Source organism: Schistocerca americana, chromosome 9, assembly GCF_021461395.2.
Source record: "Schistocerca americana isolate TAMUIC-IGC-003095 chromosome 9, iqSchAmer2.1, whole genome shotgun sequence".
Lineage (NCBI taxonomy): Eukaryota > Metazoa > Arthropoda > Insecta > Orthoptera > Acrididae > Schistocerca > Schistocerca americana.
The window spans coordinates 39,952,824-39,972,048 of NC_060127.1; the positions used below are offsets into that span (position 1 = coordinate 39,952,824).

Here is a 19,225-nt window from a genome sequence, read left to right on the forward strand (position 1 = left end):
ATGGGGGGCAGAGCGAGGGGGGGGGGCAGAGCGAGGGGGGGGGGGCAGAGCGAGGGGGGGGGAGAGCGAGGGGGGGGGCAGAGCGAGGGGGGGGGGCAGAGCGAGGGGGGGGGCAGAGCGAGGGGGGGGCAGAGCGAGGGGGGGGCAGAGCGAGGGGGGGGGGGCAGAGCGAGGGGGGGGGCAGAGCGAGGGGGGGGGCAGAGCGAGGGGGGGGGCAGAGCGAGGGGGGGGGGGGGCAGAGCGAGGGGGGGGGGGGCAGAGCGAGGGGGGGGGGCAGAGCGAGGGGGGGGGGCAGCGAGGGGGGGCAGAGCGAGGGGGGCAGAGCGAGGGGGGGCAGAGCGAGGGGGGGGCAGAGCGAGGGGGGGCAGAGCGAGGGGGGGCAGCGAGGGGGCAGAGCGAGGGGGGCAGAGCGAGGGGGGGCAGAGCGAGGGGGGCAGAGCGAGGGGGGGCAGAGCGAGGGGGGGGCAGAGCGAGGGGGGGCAGAGCGAGGGGGGGGCAGAGCGAGGGGGGGGCAGAGCGAGGGGGGCAGAGCGAGGGGGGGGCAGAGCGGGGGCAGAGCGGGGGGGGCAGAGCGAGGGGGGGGCAGAGCGGGGCAGAGCGAGGGGGGGGGGGGAAAGAGCGAGGGGGGGGGGGGAAAGAGCGAGGGGGGGGGGGGGAAAGAGCGAGGGGGGGGGGGGGGAGGAAGAGCGAGGGGGGGGGGGGGGAAGAGCGAGGGGGGGGGGGGGAAGAGCGAGGGGGGGGGGGACAGAGCGAGGGGGGGGGCAGAGCGAGGGGGGGGGGCAGAGCGAGGGGGGGGGGCAGAGCGAGGGGGGGGGCAGAGCGAGGGGGGGGGCAGAGCGAGGGGGGGGGCAGAGCGAGGGGGGGGGGCAGAGCGAGGGGGGGGGCAGAGCGAGGGGGGGGGCAGAGCGAGGGGGGGGCAGAGCGAGGGGGGGGCAGAGCGAGGGGGGGGGGCAGAGCGAGGGGGGGCAGAGCGAGGGGGGGGCAGAGCGAGGGGGGGGGGCAGAGCGAGGGGGGGGCAGAGCGAGGGGGGGCAGAGCGAGGGGGGGGCAGAGCGAGGGGGGGGGCAGAGCGAGGGGGGGGGGGCAGAGCGAGGGGGGGGGGGGCAGAGCGAGGGGGGGGGGCAGAGCGAGGGGGGGGGCAGAGCGAGGGGGGGCAGAGCGAGGGGGGCAGAGCGAGGGGCGGGGGGCAGAGCGAGGGGGGCAGAGCGAGGGGGGGGCAGAGCGAGGGGGGGGCAGAGCGAGGGGGGGGGCAGAGCGAGGGGGGGGGGCAGAGCGAGGGGGGGGGGCAGAGCGAGGGGGGGGGGGGCAGAGCGAGGGGGGGGGCAGAGCGAGGGGGGGGGGCAGAGCGAGGGGGGGGGCAGAGCGAGGGGGGCGAGCGAGGGGGGGCAGAGCGAGGGGGGGGGGGGGCAGAGCGAGGGGGGGGGGGCAGAGCGAGGGGGGGGGGCAGAGCGAGGGGGGGGGGGGCAGAGCGAGGGGGGGGGGGGGGGCAGAGCGAGGGGGGGGGGGGGCAGAGCGAGGGGGGGGGGGGGCAGAGCGAGGGGGGGGGCAGAGCGAGGGGGGGGCAGAGCGAGGGGGGGGCAGAGCGAGGGGGGGGCAGAGCGAGGGGGGGGCAGAGCGAGGGGGGGGCAGAGCGAGGGGGGGCAGAGCGAGGGGGGGCAGAGCGAGGGGGGGCAGAGCGAGGGGGGGCAGAGCGAGGGGCAGCGAGGGGGGCAGAGCGAGGGGGGGCAGAGCGAGGGGGGGCAGAGCGAGGGGGGGCAGAGCGAGGGGGGGCAGAGCGAGGGGGGGGCAGAGCGAGGGGGGGGCAGAGCGAGGGGGGGGCAGAGCGGGGGGGGGGGCAGAGCGGGGGGGGGCAGAGCGGGGGGGCAGAGCGGGGGGCAGAGCGAGGGGGGGGGGGGGGGAAAGAGCGAGGGGGGGGGGGGGAAAAGAGCGAGGGGGGGGGGGAAAAGAGCGAGGGGGGGGGGGGGGGGGAAAGAGCGAGGGGGGGGGGGGGGAAGAGCGAGGGGGGGGGGGGGGGGGAAGAGCGAGGGGGGGGGGGGGGGGAAAGAGCGAGGGGGGGGGGGGAAAGAGCGAGGGGGGGCAGAGCGAGGGGGGGGGGCAGAGCGAGGGGGGGGCAGAGCGAGGGGGGGGGGCAGAGCGAGGGGGGGGGCAGAGCGAGGGGGGGGCAGAGCGAGGGGGGGGGCAGAGCGAGGGGGGGGGCAGAGCGAGGGGGGGGGCAGAGCGAGGGGGGGGGGCAGAGCGAGGGGGGGGGGCAGAGCGAGGGGGGGGGCAGAGCGAGGGGGGGGGGGCAGAGCGAGGGGGGGGGGCAGAGCGTGGGGGGGGGGGCAGAGCGAGGGGGGGGGCAGAGCGAGGGGGGGGCAGAGCGAGGGGGGGGGCAGAGCGAGGGGGGGGGGCAGAGCGAGGGGGGGGGCAGAGCGAGGGGGGGGCAGAGCGAGGGGGGGGGCAGAGCGAGGGGGGGGCAGAGCGAGGGGGGGGGGCAGAGCGAGGGGGGGTGGCAGAGCGAGGGGGGGTGGCAGAGCGAGGGGGGGGGCAGAGCGAGGGGGGGTGGCAGAGCGAGGGGTGGCAGAGCGAGGGGGGGGCAGAGCGAGGGGGGGCAGAGCGAGGGGGGGCAGAGCGAGGGGGGGGCAGAGCGAGGGGGGGGCAGAGCGAGGGGGGGCAGCGAGAGGGGGGAGGCAGAGAGAGGGGGGAGGCAGAGAGAGGGGGGAGGCAGAGAGAGGGGGGAGGCAGAGAGAGGGGGGAGGCAGAGAGAGGGGGGAGGCAGAGAGAGGGGGGGGGCAGAGAGAGGGGGGGGGCAGAGAGGGGGGGGCAGAGAGGGGGGGGCAGAGAGGGGGGAGGCAGAGAGAGGGGGGAGGCAGAGAGAGGGGGGAGGCAGAGAGAGGGGGGGAGGCAGAGAGGGGGGGGCAGAGAGAGGGGGGGCAGAGAGGGGGGGGCAGAGAGGGGGGGCAGAGAGGGGGGCAGAGAGGGGGGGCAGAGAGGGGGGGCAGAGAGGGGGGCAGAGAGGGGGGGCAGAGGGGGGGCCGAGAGGGGGGGCCGAGGGGGGGCCGAGAGGGGGGGATGCAGAGAGGGGGAGGGGGAGAGGGGGAGGGGAGAGGGGGGGTGGAGAGGGGGCGGTGGAGGGGGGGTGGAGAGGGGGGGTGGAGAGGGGGGGTGGAGAGGGGGGGGTGGAGAGGGGGGGTGGAGAGGGGGGGTGGAGAGGGGGGGTGGAGAGGGGGGGTGGAGAGGGGGGTGGAGAGGGGGGGTGGAGAGGGGGGGTGGAGAGGGGGGGTGGAGAGGGGGGGTGGAGAGGGGGGTGGAGAGGGGGGGTGGAGAAGGGGGGGTGGAGAGGGGGGGTGGAGAGGGGGGGTGGAGAGGGGGGGTGGAGAGGGGGGGTGGAGAGGGGGGGTGGGAGGAGGGGGGTGGAGAGGGGGGGTGGAGAGGGGGGGTGGAGAGGGGGGGGTGGAGAGGGGGGGTGGAGAGGGGGGGTGGAGAGGGGGGGTGGAGGAGGGGGGGTGGAGAGGGGGTGGGTGGGTGAGGGGGGTGGAGAGGGGGGGTGGAGAGGGGGGGTGGAGAGGGGGGTGGAGAGGGGGGGAGAGGGGGGCAGAGGGGGGGAGAGGGGGGGGCAGTTCTGACGATTTGTTCCATTTCATTTCAAGGTGCCCTTTGCCCACAAATAGGTGATGACGTCAAGATAATGAATATGGTTCTGGTAGGAAATTTCAACTACTCCGACTGCCAAAGACATCAATAAACACTTTTTTACTCATTTTTCTCTTATCACTATAACCTTTTATTGTGTTTCATAATTGTGGCTGGAAAGATACATTATTCCTTGCAAGTCACCAAGAAAATCCTCTATATTCAAAATCACAGTACACTAACTTCTCCTGCAAGTAGAAAGAAGTTCTAATTCCTTGAGCAAGGGATAAACGTGTGTGTTTGGAGGGCAGGGGGAGGAGGAGGGGGGGGGGGACACTGTCGAGCTGCCAGGAGGGGGACATTACCCAAAAGAACAACATTCTGAGTCTAACTTTCCATAATGATCTAAAGTGGAATGACCACATGCAAAATATTAGGAAAACACATCCAGGCCATATTTATTGAGTGAAGCTTTAGGAAATTTAATTCATCTACAAGTAAAGTAGCTTTCAAAACACTTGCTCAACCAATTCTCCAGCACCATAGGACCCTTGGCAAGTTGGATTAACATAAATGATAGAGAAGAGTCAAAGAAGAGCAATGAATTTCATTGCAGGCTTGTACTGTTGGCACAAGAGCATTTAAGGGGGTGCTCAACAAAGTATGGAGGTAGACACTACAAGAAAAGTGTTGCGCAACACAGATGGGTGAACACAGATGAGTAGGGAAAACAATGCTGTAAGTTTGAATAAGTATCAGAGGTGTGCTTATTGACACAGTTACACTGTGTTAAATATCCAGGTATAAAACTGGAACACAACACAAAAAGAACAAGCATGTAAGGTCAGTTGTAGGGAAGGCAAATAGTCAACTACCATTTATTGAGAGAACTCTAGAAAAGTGCAGTTTATGTATGACAGTTTGCTGAAAAATAATGTCTCCAAATTTTACATGTGAGAACTCTTAAGGCTTTTTAAATAAAACAAACTTTTCATTTTCATGTCTACATAATTATTTCTCATTATAGTCACACTGAGACAAACATTTCTCCCGACAAGTGCCTAGTTTGATGATACCATCCCTGCAGAATGTTTCACTTCATTGATGGAGTCACAATCTCATCACTGCTTACACCACTCCATCATCATCATCATCATCATCATCATCATCATCATCATCATCATCATCATCATCATCAAATTGAGGTCCTCAAAAGTGTTCCTTAAGTTTTGGAAACAGATGAACATCAGATGAGGCCAAGTCAGGATTGCATGGAAGATGACAATGAACCCAAGGCGTTTGATTGCTGCAGATGTCACAGCACTCTTTATGTGGTCCGACATTGTCACGCTAAAAGGATGTGCGCCATATGTGGATGAACTCTCAGATTACCCGCTTTCAATTACAGCATGCTATTTCTCACGCTCCAACCTAGTTATGTTACACTAGCCATATTATGCACTACAATTTGGAGCTTTCAAGTGGCAGATGGTTGCAACACTTGCCAGCAAAGGAGGAAAGTCGACCAAGTGATACACAACGTGAGTACCTTAATCGATACTAAAAAGATAAGAAATTTAGAGGAATTACTTTTCAGCATGCCCAAGTATATAGGAGACTGCATACAAAACAGTTGAACACCACTCAAGTGTTTGGGATCCCCACCATGTGGAATTAAATGAAGACACTGAAGCATTCAGAGATGTGCTGTTAGATTTGTTACTGGTAGGCCGACCAACATGCAAGTGGTAAAGAAATACTCTGTGAACTCCAATGGGAATCCCTGGAGGGAAGAAGACATTTTTTTCATGAAACACTACCAAAAAAATTTAGAGAACTGACACTTGTGACAGTTTGTAGAATGATTATACTGCTACCAACATATATCTTGGCCAAGGACTGTGAAAACAAGGTCTCATAGGGAAGCATACAAATTTGTTTACTCCATTCGCAAGTGGAACAGGAAAGCAAATGAGCAGCTGCAGCAGTAGTAGTAGCACAGGGTACCCTCCACTATGCACTGTATGGTGCCTTGCAGAATAAATATATGGATGGTTTACTTTCAAAATTCTGAATGTGTATGTTCCAAGAAGAGCTGAGCAACTTCCTTCCACAAACCTCATACAAAATAACTACTCTGGGAAAAATCAGAAATTGGAACTTGTATGGAGAGTTTGTCAACGTTGTGCCTTTATACCTCACACAAATGGAACAGGAAAGGGGGAGGTGTACAGTGCTGTCAGAAGTACACCCCTCCACACACTGTACGGTGATTTGCAGGGTAAGGATGTAGATGTTTGTGAGCTTATCAATCTTGCAATGCCTAAAATGTACGCTGAGTCTTTACTTTTAGCTCTTCCTATAACTGATTACAGGAATAGCTCTTTACAGCACTTGCTGTACATGCCTGAATCTAGGCTGGTGGGGATAGCTTGGTGGAGCAAAACAGCAGGTTAGTGAATACCACTGGAAAAAAATATCACAACCCATAGTGAATCAAAACAGAGCTAAAGACATTACGCATGCTAATTTAGGAAAGGGAAGTCTAAAAAAAAAAAAAAGGGGGCAAGTTTCACGACATATAATCAGCGAATACCGACTTTTTTGTAAAAATCTTTATTAGCAAAGATTAATTATAGGAAATTTTATAGCTAGTTTTGAGCATTATTGGTCACTTCCAGATCAAAATACACACAGAAATGTGTAAGTTAAGAGAACACTTTGTCAATTGGCTGTTAACCACCCAAGGGACTGTCAGCATCAAACTCATACTCTTAACATGAGTAAAAAATTGTAAGTATAGACAAGCACTGTCCTTTTTGCAGTTCAAAATCACAAACACAATGGGCATACTGTCTGGTGTCTGCGAGTCAAAATGGAAACACTGTCACAATCACCAGACAGCAAGCCTGGGGTGGGTGTGTGTGTGTGTGTGTGTGTGTGTGTGTGTGTGTGTGTGTGTGTTTCCTAAGACAAATTTAGCTTCCCTAAAATTACATATAACTTATAGTTGCGAAATTAATTTGAAAGCATCAATGTATGTGTTAGATTTGTCTGTGTTACTGGGACAAAAATTGCCACTGGTAGGGTACAAAAGTAGCCTAATAAGCAAACATTTTGTCATTTAAATGGTTCATAGATCTACTTAAAGTAAATTTCCAATACAAAATATTAGACAAACATAAACAGCAGAAAAACATAAAACTTCAGTTACATTTGCAATTTTAAAATTAACTGAAATAACTTAACAACACTGTAAGACTCCAGGCATTATGATTAAATGTTTGTGAGTCAGTTACACATAAGAGTAATGCATATCTTAAGTCCTTTTCAGATCTGGAGTTGTGACACACATGCATATCCTCCTCTTAGGTACAAAGCAAAATGAGACCAACCCTTAAATTCCCAACACTCCCACTTCATTATGGAACAATTGTGGCGGTAAGGTTCAAGACATACAAAGCAGTAGTTATCTTCATCTTCTGATGATATTTCTTTAGGTTTTTTCTGCTGTTGTGCTCTTGGCCTGCTGCTTTTTAAATTTAGCTACTAATTAACTTTCTTCGTCTGTGAACAGGCTCTTACCTCTTGTTCTAAAGCCAATTTCTCTGGAGTATCGGTCAAAATTGCAGACACTCTCTGCTGCCTCCCTCTTCTTGTGTCTTTCCTCAGGCCTGTTTTTTTGGGAACAGACGAATAACTTCAAGTGAAAAGGCTAGGCAAATTGAAAGAGACGACTGTAAAATATCTAGGCCCTGCGTTGCAGGCTGCGACACCTGGAAATGATTTCTCACATCTTGCTGCTGGATCAGCATTAAGTATGTTCAAAACTTCAGACAGTCCAGTGAAAATCGCTAACTGCTCTGCCAAGGACAGAGTTTGCTTTTCATGATCAGAAGTTTGTGGCGCTGGGCGGTCAGTGACAGCAGATGGTCCAAAATAAATTTCACTGAACACACTCCTATTGAATGGTACTATGCCTGTGCAGTGATAGCCTACTGCAATGTTTTTGGGAGTTCCAGCAAGTGGAAGTGCTTCCCTTACAATTGAAGGGATGTCAAATTGACATGGTCTTTCCTGGACGATTCCCAATCCAGCCCTCAGCAAAAGCATTGACCATATTTTTAAATGGGCCATAAAATGAACGGTCTAGAGGCTGCATACAATGTGGTGGGAATGTCAACATAAGAAATGAAACTAGCATATGCCATGGCCGGGAGACCCAATCGGGGAAGTTCAGCCGCCGAGTGCGAGTCTTATTTCAGTCGATGCCACATTGGGCAACTCACGTGCCAGAACGAGGATGAAATGATGATGAGGACAACACAACACCCAGTCCACGAGCGGAGACAATCTCCAACCTGGCCGGGAATCGAACCCGGGCCCGCTGCATGGGAAGCAAGCACGTTACCATCCAGCTAAGCAGGCGGTTTTCACAAATATTCAGGCTTCTGATGGATTTAAGAGATTCATGTCTGTCAAGAAGCAGCAAACGTTAGTGCTCAGGAGTTGGTTTACCAAATTTTTCAAAGTGGTGCAAGAACGCCAAAAATTTTTCTTCCTGCATCCAATCACTCACATTTCCTGCTCCAATGCAACCAATAGGACCATCTCGAACAAAATGGTCACAATACCTTAAGCAAGGGAATAGAAAGAGAGGATAAGTTCTGCTTCTCTGAGCATTGATAGCAATAGCAGCTGTGATGAGGGTGCCCCTTTCAACCAAAGTGATGGCTCCTACCTGCTTTATTCCCTGTTCAGCAGCAATGCTGTTTCGTTTCGGATAGTGGTGATACCTGTCTTGTCCGTAATCCAGATCTCCATGGGCTTGAACTTTAATCTTTCCATAACCTTGGCCAGGTTGCCAAAAAATGCATTCAAATTTGTCGGATTAAAACTCGTTGCTCAAGCGAGACTTGTGGCTTGAAGCGACTGGGTAAACAACTGTGGATTCCTCTTCATGAATGCTCAAAACCAGTTTGGACCAGCAGTTTGGTTATCTAGCAAGTCGATGGAATTGGTATATTGTTTATTGTAGCCAGTTCGTGAGCTAATTTCCAGAAATCCTTGGTACAAGTCTGTAAAATATTGCCAATGCATTAATCACACATTCAGCCATTATTTTTTCTTCATCAGATAACACTCATTTCATGGTTCTATATCAGACATGAGGCATCAGGGTGCTGCCATCACTCAAACTTATGTTTCTTTTTAATGAACTGATGCAAAGTCACATGGCACGCATTTTGTTTCTTTGCTGCTACTCTAAGACTTATGTTCTAATTTTTAACATCATCTGTCACAATTTGATACACAGATAAAGAAGTTCGTCCTCTCGTAGTTGTCCTAACTCATGTTCGTGGCATAATTTCCTGTAATAAAATAACTAAGTAAACAACGGATTTGTAGCAATGTCTCCTAACATATTATACATAATTTACTGATGCTAATGGGAAAACTAATACCATTTTCTCAGTGACGAGGACAAAAGGAACAGTGTTACTTTTGTCCCCTACCACACTTTTTTTGTTAAATTCATGTTCTGGTACAATCTACATAAATAATAAAAACAGTGATAATGGTGGTATAAAACAGAGTTTTACATGGTTAAATTATTATAGTAGACTTAAGTAGTCTCAGGCAACTGAAGCCACACAGCGAGTAGCAGCACCAGTGCATGATGGGAGTGGCGGCAGGGTGCGGGTAAGGAGGAGGCTAGGGTGGGGAGGGGGAGGGATAGTAGGGTAGGGGTGGCAGACAGTTAGGTGCTGCTGGGGAGAGGGCAGGGACAAGGCGGAGAAAGAATAGGGCAGCAATGTGCAGTCTGGAGGTCAGACAGAGGGCAGGGGAGAGGTGGGTTAATGGAAAAGGGGAGAAGTAAAAAGACTGGGTGTGATGGTGGAATTACGGCTGTGTTGTACTGGAATGGGAACAGGGAAGGGGCTGGATGGGTGAGGACAATGACTAGGTTCAGGCCAGGAGGGTTATGGGAACATAGGATATATTGAAGGGAAAGTTCCACCTGTGAAATTCCGAAAAGCTGGTGTTGGCGGGAAGGATCCATATGGCACAGGCTGTGAAACAGTCCTTGAAATGAAAGATATCATGTTTGGTAGTGTGTTCAGCAACAGGGTGGATTCATATGGCACAGGCTGTGAAGCAGTCATTAAAGTCAAAGATATCATGTCTGGCAGCACATTCAGCAACAGGGTGGTCCACTTGTTTCTTGGCCACAGTTTGTCGGTGGCCATTCATGCAGACAGACAGCTTGCTGGTTATCACACGCCCTTATAAAGTGCAGCACAGTGGTTGTAGCTTAGCTTGTAGATCACATGACAGCTTTCACAGAGCCCTACCTTTCATGGGACAAGTGATGTTTGTGACCGGACTGGAGAAGGTGGTAGTGGTGGTGGTGGGGGGGGGGGGGGGGGGGGGGCTGGTAGGATGTGTGGGACATGTCTTGTATCTATTGTATCTAGGTCTATTACAGGGGTATGAGCCATGAGGTAAGGGGTTGGGAGAACGAGTTGTATAGGGGTGGACGAGGATATTGTGTAGGTTCGGTTGACGTCGGAATAACACTGCAAGAGGCTGGGAAGGATAGTGGGCAGAACATTTCTCATTTCAGGGCATGAGGAGAGGTAGTTGGTAACCTGGTGGAGAATGTAATTCAGTTGCTCCAGTACTGAGCGGTGCTGAGGGGAATGCTCCCCTGTGGCCAGACAGTGGGATTTTGGGAGGTGGTGGGAGACTGGAAAGATAAGGCATGGGAGACTTGTTTTTGTACAACGTTGGGAGGATAATTACGTTCTGTGAAGGCTTCTGCGAGATTCTCAGTATATTTTGAGAGGGACCGCTTGTCACTGCAGATGCGACGACCATAGGTGGCTAGGCTGTATGGAAGGGACTTCTTGGTATGGAACAGGTGACATCTGTTTAAGTGGAGGTAGGCTATTGCTGGTGGTTAGTAGGTCTGCTATGGGTGGAGGTACTGAGGTAGCCATCTCTGAGGTGGAAGTCAACATCTAGGAAGTTGTCTCAGACTGCAGTCGTGTGTGTGTGCGAGTTACGTGAGAGTCACATCTCTAAGTTGATAGCATCAGGTACCTAAATATGATCGAAGAGCTTTGAAAGAACAGTAGAAAGTTTGCAGAATGTTTCTTGATACATCAAAAGCCATCTGCTGTATGCCATATTACAATGTTAGATAAACTGCACAGATATTTTTGTGTGTGTATGTGGGGGGGGGGGGGGGGGGGTGTTCGCACGCACTGCTGTCGCTTAATGTTTTGATTTTTTATCCATCCATTTACACTGTATTTCCAAAAATTGATTATTTTCATTGGTATAATGTAAACATTAAAATTTCGTTTTCAATTGGTGAAGTATTGTGTAGCACCAGGCTCAGTAATTGGTCCACTAATGTTCATATTACATGTGAATGATACAGCAGTAAAAGAAAATGTAATCATGTATGTAGATGATACATCTCTCTTAAGTGTAGCACAGTAAATGAATCTATTTATATTTTAAAAAACACCCACCTTACTTGAAAATACTTGCAAAGAGAATAACAAATGGAGAGAAACTAAATGTAAGACTTAGGGCACACTGCTAACAGAAGCCGACAGCAAAACGTTTCTGGGGATGACAATGGACAGATTTACGACTTGGGAAAATTATCTACAAGAGATTTGTTCAAAAATAAGCAGTAACATATTTTAATGAAGAAAATGCCCCACCCAGTTGATGTAGATACACTATCAAAGACATTATGGACTAACTCATTCTCATTTATTGCACTACATAATAGTAATAATAATACATGGGTACGGTAGCAAATATGCATATTAGCAGACTACTGGAGGAGGGTGGGGAGAGGGGGGGGGGGAGGAAGAGAAGAATCATCATCAAGTGAGTCTTGTAAAATGAAATTCAAGGAATATAAGATTTTTGAAAGTACCCCACATACATATTTGAAACTATCATAGATCTTAAAGTTTAGACCAATGTTAAACAGAGAGCTAAACAATTACAGCACAAGAGCCAAAGATGTATATCACATCAACAGTACCCCACTCTAAATGGCTGACAAAGATGCTACTAAAGGAAGGATCTTGTTATACAACTATCAAGCAATTTACAAAATTTAAAATTTCCCAACCACTTTTCAAAATAAAAGTAAGACGGTGCTTAAAAACAGCATGCTTGAATAGTGTTAAGGAACATTAGAAAGAATTTGCAGTACTAAAGCAACATTCTGAGTACTGAGCTAACGTATACTGTGTCAGTTAAAAGTAAACATGAAAATTTTCTTATGTTTCACCTATACCCTATGATTGCGGCAGAAATTTAAATCTGTTGCCTATATATACTAAATTAAATTGGTATTAAAGTTTTTATTTAGCCTATGTTTTCATTAACTATTGTACGTTACATGTATGTTCAAGTCAGTTGTAAAATAATAATACATGTGCTCAACTTGTCATTTACCCTGTACCTGCAACTATCAACCTATTCTGATGCATCTAATGTTCCTCAAAACAGTGATCAAAGAATGAATGAATGAATAAATCATGATGTGAGTTAGGAGTATATTAAGGACAGAAACATTTTTATAAAAACATTGTGTGTCCCAGTCTTTGTAAATATACATGTTTAATTTTATTAAAAGAAATTTATTCAAGAAAACTGTCAAATTATGGGACATTTGCTGCCTAGTACTTATTTCCAGAAGGTGAGATATTAAAACTCCCTGTAGACACACAATGACATACGTGACACTACATCTATGTAGATACTTCACAAGCCACAATAAGGTGCTTGGCAAGGAGGGTAACCAGTAACACACGTTTTCATTCCCTTTTGTGTTCCAGTCACAAATGGAGCGAGGAAAAAACAACTGGCTATATCTTATCTTGTCATCATGGTCATTATGCGAGGTGTACATTGGTGGCAATAAGACTCTTCCACAGTCTGTTGCAAATGTCCGTTGTCTAAAGTTTCTCAATAATGTTTTGAAAAAAAATAATATCTTCCCTCCAGAGATTTCCATTTGAGTTCATGAAGCATTTTCACAATACTTGCGTGTTGATCAAAGTTAGTGGTAACAAATTTAGAAACTTGCCTTTGAATTGGTCTAATTAATTCGAGCTGGTAGGGATACCAAACACATTAGCAGTACTAATGCATGGGTTACACAAGTTCTGTATATGCTGACTGCTTTATAGATGAGCTACACTTTCCTAAGATTTCCCCACAAACCTACGTCACCCATTCACCTTCCTCAACCAACCACACGTGCTCGTTTCCTTTAACACTGCTTTGCAATATTACACCTATATAATCAAGTGATGTGATGGTGTCACACAGGACAAACTGTGCAAAATTATTGTTCCTGCCCATCTTCCGTAACAAACATTTTCCACATTAACATCTTTCACTGATCGCGCCAAATAGAAATTCTATTTTAGTTGTCTTGTATTCTACCAGTCACAGAAACATGACATTCCTGTACTTCTACATCATAACTAGCAAACAATGTCAGACTGCTGCTCACCCTACCCATCAGATTCCTTATGAATCTAGAAAACAAGATCAATCCTGTCACACTTCTCCAGCTTTCAGAACTATTAGTTGCTTCTCAGGGAAAGGGGGAGGATGGGAGAGAAGGATAGGTTATCTTCATCTTGTCACTGGTATAGTAAACAGCAGAGAGACATGGTATATAGCAACAGAGCAGTAAGAATAATAACTGACATGACAACCGTGGCATCCTATTAAGGCCAGCTGTTAGGTGTGATGTGATTTTCTGCAGCCTTTTTCAATCTCACATTGATATAAACCTGGCAAAGTTAACAATGTGAATATTTAAAAATAAATCTCTGCAGTCTAAGCACTACCACCATTTCCAACACTTCACATGTAGAGGAATAGCAGAACATGTTACTGTTACATTAAAGTTGATGTTCTTACCTAAAAGTTTCCCACATTATCTTTAGCTTTAAAATGAGTTATACATTTACTTTTCAGCTCACAGAGTTTAGAAACAAAAAGGGATAAAGGAAATATGTTTGAAAAAAAAAAAAAAATTTCAACATTTCATAGATCAGCTCATAATAACAAAACATTAAAAATTTCAATAACTGGAATACCTACATCAGGTAACAAATGCATTTTACTTCTGTTTTTTCACATGCTGTGAAACACTATCATATAGAACTGCTGATTAAAATTAGTTATAAGAAACAGAACTTACTGTTTCAATTGCAGTTTAATGGTATTTTTGCACCAAGTAAGTGGGGACAAAAGATGGGGGAAGCAATGTGTTACACTACCAAAATATATGTACTGACACTGCACAGGTAAGATATATTTTGTTGGCAGAGGATGGTCACAACTCACTATAATACATATTTTCTTATGGGTTATTGCAGAGAGATACAACCATGAAAAGAAAACAAAACTGTTTCATAACAATTTTAGGAGTAGGCCTACATTTCAATTTCAGACTGCTATTATTGAGTTTTATTTTTTCCACTATTGTGGAGAATTAATCGTCTTTCACTCTGTGCTGAAGTAATTACTTAAGCTCGAATGAACCTTATTTGCAACGGAAAGCAGTATAAGTTGTCTGTCATCATAATGACAACTGATAAAAAACACTTTTCCAATATGGCGGGGACGTAAACATTAGGCTTCAATATCTGTCAATCTGTTACCATTATCAGATTTTCCGGTTTCACATTCGTTGGCTTCGTCAACTTAGAACCAAACCTAGACGTCGGACTACGTTACAGATCAGTCATTTACCACAACTGAGATTTCGGGGAGAGGGAGGCGGCATCAATACGTAAGTTTCTCCAAGGAGAAACTGACAACATATCGGTAACGATTACAATATATTGCCCAAGATTACAACGTACCTTTTAATAAGATGCGAGGAACGGCATCTCCTGCTCCCTGACTCATTTTGTTCTTGTAGTATGTCACGTCTTTCAGTAGCCCACGAAGTACAGTAAATGCTAGATCAAATAAATCCTAACGGGTGTTCCTGCAAACATGAGCATGTCTAACATAATAACTGAATGACGGTTGTAAAAAAACTTTGTAATAAAATTATAAAATACAACTAACTGTTTTAAATTAAATTTGTGGTGACAACTATTTTAACATTCTCCTGTTGAGTCGTAACTCAATCCCAGAGACAAAGGTAGTATTCACTTACAACAGCTATATAAATGACAAGCAATAATGAAACTGCTCGTCTCACTGATGTACTCACACACAAAATTAGTTGCACCGTCCCTCCTTCAAGCCCCAGTAAATGACTTTGGCTACTTGCCATCTTTACGGGGAATACCTCAAATCACATGCTATTTAAATCAATATATACCATTTCCTAATTTATTACACGTTTAAGTTACAAAAAGTCGCTAGTTACAAGAACTGTAGTTACATTCATCTCCTCAATCTCACATCCAAGCAACTACCAGCTACCCATTCCATAAAACTACTACAAAACACAGTATACAAACATCTGTTTGTACTTGTAGCTTTATATCGATTAACTCTGACAAGCCGGCGTATATGTTTGTTTCTGTCTTAATTTCTTCAAACGTATAACAATTTCAAGCGAAGTTAAAGTATTTCCATCGAGGTCGTGCGGTCTTTTATATTTGAAGGGACAGTGCGGGTATAATTATCTTTTCCATTTTGCATTAACACTATTCCAATGAATAACTTTTAGTTGAAATCAATTTCCCTAGTACGGTAATGATGATTTCAGCTGATGTACGAGAATATGAGGGTCACGTATTACCATTCATAGAAATTTAGAAGGCTATTTGTGCAAACTTTTATAGTAATCAACGGAAGGAACTTCATTCAGTACTTCGTGGTTGGCAATGCAGTAGCGTCAGTTGAGATGTGATCTTTGGTTTGTTGCCATAGTAACTACTAGCTCCAGAGTATACATAGTTAAAATTATATCATCTATACGTCAAAGTTTAAATTCAGACCTCCTAGTTTATCGCACGTATTGCATAAGTGACATTTCTAGAGCGGAAGGTTCCCACGTTTTGCGCTCTCATTTGTTGTAGTCTCTCATACGTTTTGCACTAGAAATTAATCAGTGCATAAAGCGTTTTGCCCCTATCACGCTAACCGATACGGAATGTCGAATCATTTTACAAGGTATTGACGCCTACGTACGGTCACAGACAATTCTGTCGCATGGTACAGTTTCCTGGGGATGTTAAAATATCGCACGGTGAGGAAACCTTATTTGGTGATAAAGTCATCAGGGTAACTTTTTACGAGCAGGGTATCTTTGTACCACTTACCACTTCTGCTTCAACTACTTCCACTATTTTGTACCGTACTAAAAGTAACAGTTTTATTTCCTCTGCGATTTCTGTGTAGTATTTCAGTTGTCCTTCCAACTCACCAGAAGCTCTTAAAAAGGCTTGTGATTACCCTTTAATTGCGTTCGATATAGAATTTTTTGTTTGTTTTTGTAAGCTTAACTTTGTACCAGCATCAAAATTACTGTAATGGGGCATTTTTAGTTTACATTTTCATTTTTCCAAGCACTCACAACTGCAGATGTAAAATGTTACAATGTCTGTTGCGGTTTGTAATTCATTTTGTGTCCAATATTTACAAAAAATGGTAAAAAATGGTACAAAGTTACCCCGATTGTACACCAAGTTGGCGCAAAATGACTTCTTGGTACTGCTCAAGCAGAACCACCGTTTTATCATTGTTCACTGTAGTAAATATAAAAGGACAGCGCGCAGTATTGCGACAATGATTTTGCTTTGTTTACGAATAAATTTGTACTTTATTTTATTTCTTAAATACATATTAATGTAAAGAGAATCGGTCAAGTGTACTCCACTTTCAAAACTTTACAGGAGTTTACGTGAAGTATATTTTTTTACTTACTTTATACTCTTTGCAATGGCGTTTTCAGGGGAAAATAGTTTCTCAAGGATGTTTGAAAGTAATCGTGCAGGCATAAATTTTTAAAAATCGTATTTTATATTCAAATTTTTACGGTATCTGTAGTTTTCAATACTTTTATCTATTAGTAGATGCATACAACTACGCTTTTTAGTAAAAATATTGGGTCAGTACTAGTGTCCGATTCCATTCGTCGGCTTGAGTCATACCTACGCTACATAGAGGCAATCTTTCAAAGCAACCAGTGATCTCCATAGTATAGAGACCACTGAAAGCAACTGATCATATTCGTAATCAAACGAAGGTAGCATACAATAAAATTACAAATATGGTTCACATGAATATTTACTTAGCCACAAATTATACCGACAAGAATTAAAGGTATGGAAAATAAATAATAACATAAAAGAGAAGTGTACATATCTGAAATAAATTATTATCGTTATTTATTCGAGTAAGAAAAGCACAGAGAACCTTTAAATCAAGTACACTATAGCACATGATGAAATCATAATATTATAAATCAGCGTTAAATTTTAATACTAATTGTTAAATCTAACAACACGACTGAACAGGTAACGAAAATTGACAAAAAGTAGGGTCTAAACAATACTGGAATCGGTAACTGGAACTGTCCTGCGTAGGTTAATTCCAAACATTCCAAGGTTCGTTATTTAGATCGTTGTAACAACGAGAGTGTGCACTAAATTGTCACTTGTAATTGCTGTCTGAACTAGATTTGACGTACATAGAAGGTAGGTTCTATTTACTATATATTTTTGCTACAATCAGCAGTAGTTTTAGGGAGCAATCACAGATGTAGAAATGCTGTTAATCACGTCTAAGTGCATACAACTGCAAAAATAATTTACACATGAATCATGGAGCGGTTGGAATCTGTAACTGGAATTTACCGACTTAGGTTAGTTCTAGTTATCTTTATTTTTTGTAGGTATTCGTTTGTCATGTACTGGCTTTTCTTGTAGAATTTTAGTGTGTCGGTTTCTCCACATTTTATGCTACTGTTTCATATTTGTTGTCATTCATTTAATTTTCCCGTTTTTCTGATACATTTTGGTTTCTCTCTGCTCAAAACCCCATCTTTCCTGAGCTCCTCCCATTAGATTCAATAAATAATAGTAAAATTAATGCTGTGTTATAACAGTATGACTTCGTCATGTGCTTTACTATAATGCAATTTAAAGGTTCTCTGTGCTTTTATAGTTGCAGAAATTACGAGAGTACTTCTTAACAGAAATGAAAATTTGTTTTTGAATCTTTCTCTTAATTAGTTTTGTTATCTTCAGTTCGTTTCGATATTGTCGCAGAAGAAGCTGAGTAGCACAGCCACTATGGTATAGTGGTTATAATACTAGACTGTTGCATGGATGGTCGTGAGTTCAAAACTCACGTGAACTGTAAAATCTTAATTTCTATATTCAGTTCGAGTACATTCTAGAAGCATCCACAAATGTCAAGAATCATTGTACTGGAATGTTCTGTAACTGTATATATACCGTATTTGTTCTGACCGGAGGCAGTTCGCTCTGCACTCTTGTATGTGCAAGTGCTGAATAAACCATCGTTAAGTGAACTTAGTGTTTGTCATTCATCTAATTACACCTTCTTCTAAGTGACGTTATTCTTGTGGAGGCGCCGGGTATTGGAACTTGTGATAGCACACACTATCGACGACACAGTGGCTCCCATCAGGCCACGACAGAGCCGCCGTTTAGGCGGCGAGAAACCCGAGTTCCAGCCATATTCAACAGATTGCAATCTATCGGAGACAGAAGAAGACAAGGACGTTATGATGACAGCAACTGTGTGCCACCAAATGAGACATCCTTCCTGGTTTTCTGGTGACGATGGCCAAGATCCCAACAAGTGCCTGAAGGTATATGAGCGTATAGCCAGAAGCTACAGAAGAATGCTCAAGATTAGATGGGTCGATCACATAACTAAAGAGGGAGTATTGAATAGAATTGGGGAGGAGTTTGTGGCACAACTTCACCAGAAGAAGGGATCGGTTGGTAGGTCATATTCTGAGGCGTCAAGGGATCACCAATGTAGTACTGGAGGGCAGCGTGGAGGGTAAAAATCGTAGAGGGAGACCAAGAGATGAATACACTAAGCAGATTCAGAAGGATGTAGTTTGCAGTACGTACTGGGAGATGAAGCAGCTTGCACAGGATAGAGTAGCATGGAGAGCTGCATCAAATCAGTCTCAGGACTGAAGACTACAACAACAACAACAACAACAGCCAAATTTAACAAATGGAATTGATATCGTGTATTTGGCTAACATATTTTCCTGCTTGGAGGGCACTGCCAAGGAACGGTATGAGAACAACGAGGAGAAGTTCTGGGAAGTATTCCAAGGGGAATTGCGCAAGTATTTCGGCAACACAGAATGACAGAAGTGCAAGGCTGAAGATAAATTAAAGTGCAGGGCACAGCGCCCAGGAGAAACTATAGCATCCTACACTTAAGACATCTTGGAGCTGTGAAAAGTAGTGGATCCTAGAATGAAGGAGGAAGATAAGATTGCACATCTCATGAAGGGTGTTGCTGTGGGCATATATCAAGACCTACTCCTGATGGAGGTTTCGACAGCAGACGACTTCATAAAATAGTGCCAGTATATC

The 19,225-nt window shown here is 46.7% G+C and overlaps 1 protein-coding gene across 3 annotated transcripts in view; it reads right to left on the reverse strand.

Annotated features, from left to right (window-relative positions):
- Window positions 1-15,136, reverse strand: part of LOC124550906 (speckle targeted PIP5K1A-regulated poly(A) polymerase-like) — a 161,333-nt gene extending 146,197 nt beyond the window's left edge. For all 3 annotated transcript variants that reach the window (XM_047125691.1, XM_047125689.1, XM_047125690.1), the window contains exons 1-2: window positions 14,896-15,136; window positions 14,537-14,664 (exon numbers count right to left, since the gene is read on the reverse strand). In XM_047125691.1, the coding sequence (XP_046981647.1) occupies window positions 14,537-14,582 (46 nt within the window). In that variant the 5' untranslated portion in view covers window positions 14,583-14,664; window positions 14,896-15,136. The remainder of the gene's footprint in view (window positions 1-14,536; window positions 14,665-14,895) is intronic.
- Window positions 15,137-19,225: the final 4,089 nt, after the last annotated feature.